Consider the following 11,154-nt stretch of genomic DNA (forward strand, 5'->3'; position numbering starts at 1 on the left):
TCACATCTCACGTTCTCCCACTTGGTTCATGTTGGAGACGTTCCCAATTTCAAAATCCCTTCTAGCAAAAAACCTAAATTTTTATAGGTTTGGAGTCCATCAAAAGGATGCCCAAAGAAGAGGCTCTGTGAACACTTTTGTCTTGGAGTGCACAGCTATTTTAGCTAGCAGCAGCAGCCTGATAGCCTAGGCGGGCATTGAAACAACTTATTTAACCACAGGCTCTATAAGCCACTTCAGGTGTGTGTGTACATGTGTGCTTATATGAGCACATTTATGGATTTTGCTGCACTAGAACCAAAACTTGCCTCACATGTCCTGCTTTCCTCTTAGACTAGTATGGGGGCATGAAAAACTCCAGCCTCACTATTCAGTGTGATCTGCTTGAACCAGGAGCACCTGAGTCTTCTGGGAGTTCATCATACATACAGACCTACTGAATCAGAATCCAGAATCCTGGTGTGGGTCATATGCATATTTAAAGTTTGGGAAGCCCAGCTCTACAGAAGTATGAGTCAAGAGCAGATGTGCTGATCTTGAGAAAAACCTTAGTTTTCCTTCTTGAGCATGCATATTAAAGGCATAAACCTGTATTGAGGAATCACTGAATGAATCCTGATTATCTGAGTGAGTGTTCCTGTTTATCTTCCAATCCAATGCCTTAAAAACTGAGGGAGGTGTACTCTCCCTCTTCTGAACTTTAACATGTCATTTTAGCATTCTTCATTTTTAAAAAAAGCCAACTCAGGGTACTAGGAATAAAAAAAACCTGACAAAGAGCCCAGGTAGAGTCTCTGCTTTTTTGCTACACACTTAAGGCTCTGTCCCACTGAGGGAGTGGGAGGTGGGCAACCTTGGAAACAGTGGAAAGAAAGGCATTCAGGGACAAAGAAGTTAATGAAAGGAAAGCAACAGTAGGCCAAACAGGGCAAAAGGGAAAAAAAAGCATCAATAATGTCATAGCCACGGTCCCTTCCCCCACCTCCCAACACCTTAGTAATTAAGCCCCTGCTTGTTTATGAAGCTTTTTAAAGGAAAATGGGGTCTGGCTGTATTTTTCTCCCAGAAAACTATATCGGCTTGAGTCTGGGACATCTGGTCATCAACCCTTCCAGCCCTGGGCCGCCCGCGTCGGACCCTGCTTGCGGCGCCGTGGTGGAGGCCACAGCTGATGCCCTCTGCGGCCGAGGCGCCCCAACCGCCACCGGGGCGCAGTCCGGGCTGGACGCTGACCGCTGGGCCCACCCAGGCGGCGCTCTCCAAATGCGCCCGCGTAGGCACAGGTCGAGTCTGGAAACCCCTCGCTATCAAGGCAGGACACACCCAGTGTCCTGGGCGCCCTTTCCCCCCCGGGAGCGGCGGGGGCGAGGGGAAGGCAGATACACTCTTGGAAGAAGGCATGAGCTCCACCGGGCGGAGGCGCCCAGGCCAAGCCTCCGGCACAGAAAGAGTGTGTCCCCCTGGGGTACGCGCCAGCCTCCGCGCTCCCCGGGTATCCGGGCGGCTCCCCCTCGCGATCGCCTGGGTGCTGGGGAGCCTACTCTCGGGCCGCTTAGAGACCTTAGACAATGGAGCCGGAGCAAGGCGGCTGGCCTAGGGCCGAGCGCCGAGCGCGGGGGTGGCTTCTCCCGCCGCCGGCCCCCGCGGTGCCCCGCCTGGAGCCGGCCCGCCAGCCAGCACGCGGGGCCGAGCCGAGCTCCGGCGCTGCGCTCCTCCTCCTGGTTCCCGCGAGGCTCGGCCGTCCCGGGAAAGCCACAGGAGGGCGGGCTGGCGGGTGCCCGCCACGCGAAGCAGCTTTGGGCGGTGAACCCTCTGCTGCTCTTGGCTCTCTGGTTCGGGCGGAGACTGAGTTGCTCCATGGAACCAGTACCAGGAGATCTCTTCTTACACCTCGGGGTTGCTTTGGGCTTCGTGCTATCTATTTGTGCCAACATCCTTTTAAACTGGTTCTTTTCTCTATCCCTCTTTAAATTCTTTCTCATTTTAAAATTATTGGCATGGATTCTTTTTCTCTCCTCCAGATTATATAAACATTACACACACACACACACACACACACACACACACACACACGAGTCTTCCATAAAGATCACTGCGTTGACACCACTTCCACTCTGTCTCCCCAGATCAGCGCTTCTAGCGAACCGATTTGCGCGAGGATTCGGCCCTCTCTTTTCCTGGCGAGGCTTTTGAACCTGTCGCCAAGCCCGTACCTCGGAGAGAAGGAAGTGCAGTGGGACGTGAGGGATGCATGGCGCCTGCCCCCAGTTAGATGCTCTTCAGATAATCTGCGACCAAGCTCGCTGATTAAATATTTAAGAAAGACCTCGTAAACATCACTGCAAATACATTAAGGCACTTCAACCCGACAGCTTATGATTATTTCAAAACTTAAAAAGGAGATCATTGATTGTCACTGTTTCTGTGCTCAACCAAGAAACCGAATCTTCCCGAGGTGGGTGGATGGGGTGGCTGAATTGCTTGCTTTTCTCCCCCACGACTCCCCCTTCCCGCTCACTTTCATGGCTGTGGCGCTCAGTAGCAGTGATTTATTTATTTCTGTATGGAGTTAAAAGGGTGTGTGTTGGTGGGGGTGTTCGTTGAGGACACGCAGGACCTGATCACAAAGGACTGGCTCAGGTGTCTTGTGCTTCTGTATTAACTGGAAAAGACAGACTCTGGAACTTTTACAGGGCGAGAAGAGGCCACCGGCTCGCGCTTTGTATACTTTGCACTTGAAATCGTTACATTCAACTGAATATTTGGCTCATTCAGATCCGAAAAGTCTCCTAGCATCGTCGAATTCCCTCCTCCGCCCCTCAGCTCCAAAGGAGGGGGAGGGGGAAGGTAGGAAATGTTTAGTAAATTGCACATCTTTGAATCTTCCTAAAGCAGTGGTCACAAAGCTTAAAGGTGACACAACAGTGCTCACGTAAAACCAACACACATTCCCCACCCCCCTAAACCAACAATAAAATCATCCCCTTCAATTTGCCATGATCGCTGCGACCAGGAGCCAGGTGATTATCCTAATTAATGTCTATCTAATTAAATTACTGTCAGCAGTTAACCAATGGCAGGAGCCGTTTCATCGGCTGCACAAGCAGCAAGATCAAAAGTGAGCCTTTTCTGATTGCTGCATAGTGTCAATTGGCCAATCTCTTCTCCCAGGGAAAAAAAAAAGTAAATCAAACCTTTGAGAAGCATTTGCTGGTTGAAGTGCTTTCTGTCTAGTGAGGGGGTCTGTGGATTTCTAGTTTATGATAAATAGGACTTTAAAAACCAGGGACAGGAGGGCGAGTGTTCAGGTTCTAGAGCTATGCAGCTGGAGCACTGCCTTTCTCCTTCTATCATGCTCTCCAAGAAATTTCTCAATGTGAGCAGCAGCTACCCACATTCAGGCGGATCTGAGCTTGTCTTGCACGATCATCCCATTATCTCGACCACTGACAACCTGGAGAGAAGTTCACCTTTGAAAAAAATTACCAGGGGGATGACGAATCAGTCAGATACAGACAATTTTCCTGACTCCAAGGACTCACCAGGGGACGTCCAGAGAAGTAAACTCTCTCCTGTCTTGGACGGGGTCTCTGAGCTTCGTCACAGTTTCGATGGCTCTGCTGCAGATCGCTACCTCCTCTCTCAGTCCAGCCAGCCACAGTCTGCGGCCACTGCTCCCAGTGCCATGTTCCCGTACCCCGGCCAGCACGGACCGGCTCACCCCGCCTTCTCCATCGGCAGCCCCAGCCGCTACATGGCCCACCACCCGGTCATCACCAACGGAGCCTACAACAGCCTCCTGTCCAACTCCTCACCGCAGGGCTACCCCGCCGCCGGCTACCCCTACCCACAGCAGTACGGCCACTCCTACCAAGGAGCCCCGTTCTACCAGTTCTCCTCCACACAGCCCGGGCTGGTGCCTGGCAAAGCGCAAGTGTACCTGTGCAACAGGCCCCTTTGGCTGAAATTTCACCGGCACCAAACGGAGATGATCATCACCAAACAGGGAAGGTAATGTTACATTCTTGGCTGCCGCTGCTCCAGGCGCGGCCGGGGGGCATGTGTACCCGGGCTGTGACCGCCGCGGCAGCGAGGATTTGGGGTCGGGAGCGGAGTGGAAGGCGCTCTGGCGCGTCCTAGAGTTGGCTGGTGTTGGAAAAACGGAAAGTGGAAGGTATAACCACCGCGGTGATGTCGGGGAGCGGGGCGGGGGGCGGGGGGGTTCCCGCTCTAGAAAGGTGGTCGGAGAGCCAGTCAGTGGCCGGAGAAAGGAAAGAGAGAGAGGGGGAGAGCCCTGGCCTGTGGCCGGGAGATGGGAGGGAGGCATCAATGCCGGATACACCGACAGGTGGAGATTCGGGTCGCCAACCTCGCTTTCCACCTGGGCAGTGATACCTGCCGACTTCCCATTCCAGTTCATCCGCCGATCTCCCAGACTTCAGTCCCTCTTCTTTTTCTCCCCCACCACCCTATTTCCGATCCAGCAAACGTTCGCTCATCGATGCTGAGAGAATAAGTTTTGCTTTGCTATCTGGCGCCGCGCTTCTTGCATTTAATCTTTAACATTTATGTTTTTTTTTTCCCCCTTGTTGTCTCCCCCCTCCCTAATTTAAATAGGCGCATGTTTCCTTTTTTAAGTTTTAACATTTCTGGTCTCGATCCCACGGCTCATTACAATATTTTTGTGGATGTGATTTTGGCGGATCCCAATCACTGGAGGTTTCAAGGAGGCAAATGGGTTCCTTGCGGCAAAGCGGACACCAATGTGCAAGGCAAGTCCTTCCAATTAACACGTCTTCCTGACACTTATTTAGGTGAGAATGATTAATTAAAGCCTTTGTGGACTGGCTCGAGCGACTTTTTAAAACGGTCGGCCAATGACTTCTAAAAGGAAACTAGGAGGATAGGGGGAGAGACTGAGCGACGAGAAGGGGGAGGATTATGCAAAAGCTATTTTAATCATTCCCAGTTAATAGGAAGAAAGCACGGCCTTATAAAAGCCCAGCTAATGGGCCTTACTGTGGAATAAGGGGTGTGTGTCTATGTATGTGTGTGTGTCCAACGTGGTGAGGAGTTGGGACTGGGCAGTGCCCCGGGCACATGTAAACAACTTGTCTCTTTCTCTAGGAAATCGGGTCTATATGCATCCGGATTCCCCCAACACGGGGGCTCACTGGATGCGTCAAGAAATCTCTTTTGGAAAATTAAAACTTACAAACAACAAAGGAGCGTCCAACAACAATGGGCAGGTCAGTGGCTCAAGCGCTCATTTCTCTCTCTCTCTCACACACACTCACTTATACACACTCGTTCCTGCCTAAGATCCAGTTCATCACTTTAAATTAACATGAGGAATGACACATGTTTCTTTGCTTCATTAAAAATACTTTTTAAAAATTCGATTTCCGTCCTCCCAAATTATATTAAGCTACAAAGTTGTTCTTGTTCCCCCTTCCCCCCTCCCTCGCCCAATTACCGAGTTCCCAACCTTCACAAGTACAAATATTTGGTTGATTTTGAGAAGGAAACGCGCAGGATCTGCAGGTTGTGAAAATCTTTGTTGCTCCTTAAAGGAAAATTGGGAGAAGGGCCCTGAGGATTGGGCGGTCGGGTTCGGTTTTCCTCTGGTGCTCGGGCGTTGCGTGCTCCGGTGGAACGGGGACAGGTCTGCTTCCGCCAGCCAGTCACCAGCCGGGCGAGGCCCGCGATCAGTTTCCCGGGGCGGCGGGCTTCTCGCAGACTCCACACGGCCCGCGGCTCACAGCCCCATGCGCGCAGACCGCACTAACGTGCCGCCGGGCGCTTCCCTTTCTTTCCGCCGGACAGATGGTGGTTTTGCAATCCTTGCACAAGTACCAGCCCCGCCTGCATGTAGTGGAAGTGAACGAGGACGGCACGGAGGACACCAGCCAGCCCGGCCGCGTGCAGACGTTCACTTTTCCCGAAACTCAATTCATCGCCGTCACTGCCTACCAGAACACCGATGTAAGGAGGCCTGGGGGCTGGGCGCGCGGCGGGCGACGCAGGCTTGCCCCGGCCCGCGGCGGTACGGGGGGCCATCCCCGGCTCGGGCACCAACATCCGCCACAGCTGGCTCTGCTGTGCCTTTTAAGAGTAGGGCTAGGGGCCTGCTGGGCACCTTCCTTGTATACCTAACCGGTGGGAAAACGCTTCCTATTCGTCTCCGACGCGGGTCACCGGGCCACCTTCAAGGTGACCAGGATTTCTAGAGCCTCTTGGGAATTTTGATTTAGTTTTCAAACATCAGTTTCTGGGTTATTGAAAGAAACGCACATTCATGATTTAAAAACTAAAATAAATCAAATTACTGGGGACTATGGAGTGAGCTTCCTAGCACTCATTTGCAAGTTTGCAAAAACTTATTTTACTACTGTTGATTTGACTACTAGAAGTGATAGTGTTTCTTTTAAAACAGGAAAATAGCATAAATGAAAGATATGCATTTATTTTCAATCAAAACTGATTTCAAGATGCAACTTGTGGGTTCTTCAAGTTGTGTATTAGAAGCAACTAACTTAAAAATATGATGAAGCATTTAAGATAGGCAACATTCTTTAGGAATGAATTCAAGTGCCCCTGAAAAATTTTTGCCTGAGTAAGTGCATTTACATAACAAGCATTTTTTAAAATGAGCATTTTGAACCAGTTCAGGACAAATGGGAGAGCTAATGGAAAGCTATACTTTAGTTTTAGTCACCATTAATTTAAACATAACTTTCATCATACTTTTTTCACCTTTCCACCCACTCCCTCAAAAATTTCAGTTAGGGAAGCCTTGCTATTTAATAAAATTGTAGGCCTTTAGCCCCTGTAAAAAGTGGCAGATGACATATTCTTAAACACCCTGCTTTGTATAAAAAGTAAAATTATATTAATCTTTTTTTCTCTTTTCCAGATTACACAACTGAAAATAGATCACAACCCCTTTGCTAAAGGATTTCGGGATAATTATGATACGTAAGTAGTTTTGCACCTTTCTTCTCAAATCTGTGGAATTGGGTTTGGGTCAAAGGTGGATTGTTTTGTACAAGGCTTTTGGAAGCTAGAAAGTGTGAAAACAAAGTTGTTTCCTGGGTTTTCCCTTTCTTTTTTGATGGTCCTCTTCTCTCTGGTGACCTGGCTTGGTACTTCTGTGTTTGGGTCAAAGGTTTCCTCCACCTATTTTTAGCTTTCATATGAATTACAAAGTTGCTGGCGGGGACCCTGGGGCTGGCTGGCTGGGGAAGCTGCCCTGGTTCCCGGTATGGGGAGTTGTGTGTGGTGCTGCAGATGCTCAGCTCAGATTGTCTGTGTCTGAAACCGCCCGATTCTGCCTGAAAGTGCATGTGGCTCTGGCAGTTGTTACAGTCTCCTTGGCATATGTGACTTTTATTTACCCATTTCCAAGTTTTGTGTAATAGCTTTTCCTGTGCAAGTTTACCATGGACTGAATAAAAATGTGCACCCATTACAGGCAAGTTCACGAGCACAGCTGATGGTGCAGTCATTTCAGGCTTTGGGAAGGACCCAGGTGCTGTTGCAGTGTATTATTTATGCTTTGAAAGAAAAATATTTCCTCTTTTATCATTTGTATCTAGGTGTGTTTTAATTAAATGTGCTGGTTTCCTTTTCTTCAGGCCTCCCTTATCTATCTCCATTTCTTGTCTATCAAAATGCTGTCCTCTGGGGGCAACAGTAGGTGTAAACTGAACCCTTGTTCTGGCGTTCTCTCACTCGGAGGCTCAGAGCCCAGGTACAGTGCCGAGGAGTTCACTAAGAGTTATAGGGCAAGATCTAAATCTGGACTGTGGGGATCCCTTCACTTTTGTCTGACTATAGAAGGAAAGGATACATTAATTTTAATTTCATGGCTTGCATTAAGTGCTGGGGCTAGAACTACAGAGTTGAAGCTATCTTTGATTAGGAATAGATTAAATTTGTGGAGGAGACAAGTGGCTCTCTCCAGGTAGATACCAAACTTCCCTCCTGATATTTTTATAAGAAATTGAAGAGAATCATCAACAGTTATACACTGTAACTATTAAGTTAGTTATACACTATAACTATACAGTTATACACTCTGTCAAGTGTATCCTTCAAAAGTGATCCAAAGGAAGCAAGCCTCCTCAGTATGATTCCCCAGGAAAAAAAGAAAAAAAGAAAGAAAAACTTGGCTACTCTAGTCCTTCCTCACAGTCTAAAAAGGTGGGCTCAGCACAGTGGAAAGCGTGTGGCCCAGGAGACCAGAGATACTGGTCTCTGTACTAGGGGGGTCTTGTAGATTTTGAGCTTTTAATTCTGCTGCGAACATCTGTTCCAAAGCATTTTATTTTGCACAAATCAGTTCGGTAATCCCAAGTGGCTTGGGACCTGGATGGGCATATAAACTGTATCTTTTGCAGATTGTTTTTTTTTTTTTTTTTTCCTTTTAAATGTGGTGGTAAACAGAGAAGATATTTGCACCTTGCTGGTTATGTTCCCTTCCTGCCTCCCTCTACTTGTTCTTATTTGAGACTGGAATTAAGTTTCAGGAGGGAAATTTTGTTCAGTCAGCAAACTGCATCCGAGCAGCCACGGCATAACCCTCATTTGTCCCTCTTCTGCCTGACTTCTGTTGGAAAAGCCACTTCTGTTTGATTCTTAAGTCACTATATATTTATCATAAAAAGCTTCTTTAGCTATGCGAATAGCTGTCTTAGAGATTTATGGCTTAGCATAGAATGGTTTTTGACACTCTTTCCACCTTACCTTGGTTATTTGGGCCTGGCTCACTTTTGGAGAAACAGGGAGAGCAATAAAGAGTTCAGGGGGACCAGGGTGTTTGCTTGGCCACTCACTAGGGAATCTCCTCCCCAAAGTATTGAGGTCTGACAAGACCCCAAAGTATTGAGGTCTGACAAGTTTCTCTTTCAAAACAGTCTGTTGATTAAAGATTAAAACATTTATGTGTGAGCATGTGTGTGATGTGTATGAGAAAATATGTCTACCAATCTTGATCCAGTCTCTGGTTCCTTCTCAATTCTAATGGGATCTTATAGGCCCCTGTGGGGCCTAGAATGAACCTTTGATTATCTTATCTAAGGTAATTTCCAGTAACACAATCACTGTCTGTGGTTGGGCAAGTTATTTAACTTTCCTTTGACTCAATTTCTTCATCTGTAAGGTAGGATAATAATGGTACCTAACTTGGAAAATTGTGATGGTTAAATAATGATCTGTACAGCCCTAGACAAGGGTGCCTGGAACATAGTCAAGTTGTATAAGGATGAGCTGTTACCAGTGGGAGATTCTTGGCGGAGGTTGATAATTGTACTTTTAAGAGTTTGCCCACATTTTTTTTCTTTTTTTTTTAACAGTAACAAATCAAAAGCTGGGGAGAGAAGCTCAAAGAATACTTTTCCTCTGTAAAATAATTTTATTGATTGATGACTTTATTTCCTCGTAGTAATTCTAGTTTGTATGGTTTGGCGGGGGGGGGCGGGTGGTTAAAGGAACACACAGGGGAAAACAATAGACAGTAAGTGCCATGGAGGCTTCCAGCAGTAACCCTCGGGTCTCAGAAGACTGTCCAAGGCCAGTCTGATGCTCACTACCAGGGGGGTCCCCGCGTGTGTGTCAGATGGAAGAAAGTGGTCTTAAAAGGGTGGAATGGGTAACCGGTTTAGAAATTTCACTCAGAAATTCTCACCGCAGAAGAAAGGCCCACTGGGCAAAAGCCACCTGAGCCCCCTGGGCAGATCTGCCTCAATGTGAGCACATATATTGGAGAAGTGGGTGAGCATCCCCTGCTGTGCTCTTCTCTCGGCCCTCTGTGCACTTGGTGAGAGAGCGCAAGAGAGGAGCGAAGCCTTCCTCTTCATCTGTATCAGCTTTAGGTCCCTGAATGGACCAATCGGTTCCTTTATAATTTCACGATTTATTTTGGAGAGGATGCAAGTCTGTGACCTTTTGTCTGTCTTTATCCTGGACGGCAGGTTACACGTGGAGAGTGTAGGGGTGGGCGACCAGGGGTGGTCTTCTCTTTAGCGCCCCCGAAAGGACCTTGCGCCACCCTTCGGTTCTCTCTCTCTCCCTCCCTCGCAGGATCTACACCGGCTGCGACATGGACCGTCTGACCCCCTCGCCCAACGACTCCCCGCGCTCGCAGATCGTGCCCGGGGCCCGCTACGCCATGGCCGGGTCTTTCCTGCAGGACCAGTTCGTGAGCAACTACGCCAAGGCCCGTTTCCACCCAGGCGCGGGCGCCGGCCCCGGGCCGGGCACGGACCGCAGCGTGCCGCACACCAACGGGCTGCTGTCGCCGCAGCAGGCCGAGGACCCGGGCGCGCCGTCGCCGCAGCGCTGGTTTGTGACTCCGGCCAACAACCGGCTGGACTTCGCCGCCTCGGCCTACGACACGGCCACGGACTTCGCGGGCAACGCGGCCACGCTGCTCTCGTACGCGGCGGCGGGCGTGAAGGCGCTGCCGCTGCAGGCGGCTGGCTGCACTGGCCGCCCGCTCGGCTACTATGCCGACCCGTCGGGCTGGGGCGCGCGCAGCCCACCGCAGTACTGCGGAGCCAAGTCGGGCTCGGTGCTGCCCTGCTGGCCCAACAGCGCCGCGGCCGCCGCGCGCATGGCCGGCGCCAACCCCTACTTGGGCGAGGAGGCCGAGGGCCTGGCCGCCGAGCGCTCGCCGTTGCCGCCGGGCGCCGCCGAGGACGCCAAGCCCAAGGACCTGTCCGACTCCAGCTGGATCGAGACGCCCTCCTCTATCAAGTCCATCGACTCGAGCGACTCGGGGATTTACGAGCAGGCCAAACGGAGGCGGATCTCGCCCGCCGACACGCCGGTGTCCGAGAGCTCGTCCCCGCTCAAGAGCGAGGTGCTGGCTCAGCGGGACTGCGAGAAGAACTGCGCCAAGGACATAGGCGGCTACTACGGCTTCTACTCGCACAGCTAGGCCGGCCTTGCCCGCCCCGGCCCCGCGCCCCGCCGCGGCCCGGCCCCTGCCGGCTCCTCGCGCCTCTTCCCCTGCGCCTCCTGCTCACGCCCCACCTCGCGCACTCCCTCAGTTTATTTGACCCTCGAACACCGTCTGCAGCGAATTAGTACAGGTCTCCAGAGTGTGATTTTAACTTTTTTTTTTTTTTTTGCACAGCAGTTTCTGCAGTT

The 11,154-nt window shown here is 50.3% G+C and overlaps 1 protein-coding gene across 1 annotated transcript; it reads left to right on the forward strand.

Annotated features, from left to right (window-relative positions):
- The first annotated feature begins 3,319 nt into the window (after positions 1-3,319).
- TBR1 (T-box brain transcription factor 1) lies at positions 3,320-10,942 on the forward strand. The gene is made up of 6 exons (XM_005897280.2): positions 3,320-4,011; positions 4,618-4,772; positions 5,128-5,249; positions 5,827-5,985; positions 6,917-6,978; positions 10,084-10,942. The coding sequence occupies exons 1-6, from the start codon at positions 3,320-3,322 to the stop codon at positions 10,940-10,942; spliced, it is 2,049 nt and encodes a 682-aa protein (XP_005897342.2).
- The last annotated feature ends 212 nt before the right edge of the window (positions 10,943-11,154 follow it).

This window comes from Bos mutus, chromosome 2 (genome assembly GCF_027580195.1).
Source record: "Bos mutus isolate GX-2022 chromosome 2, NWIPB_WYAK_1.1, whole genome shotgun sequence".
NCBI classification, from domain to species: Eukaryota; Metazoa; Chordata; class Mammalia; order Artiodactyla; family Bovidae; genus Bos; species Bos mutus.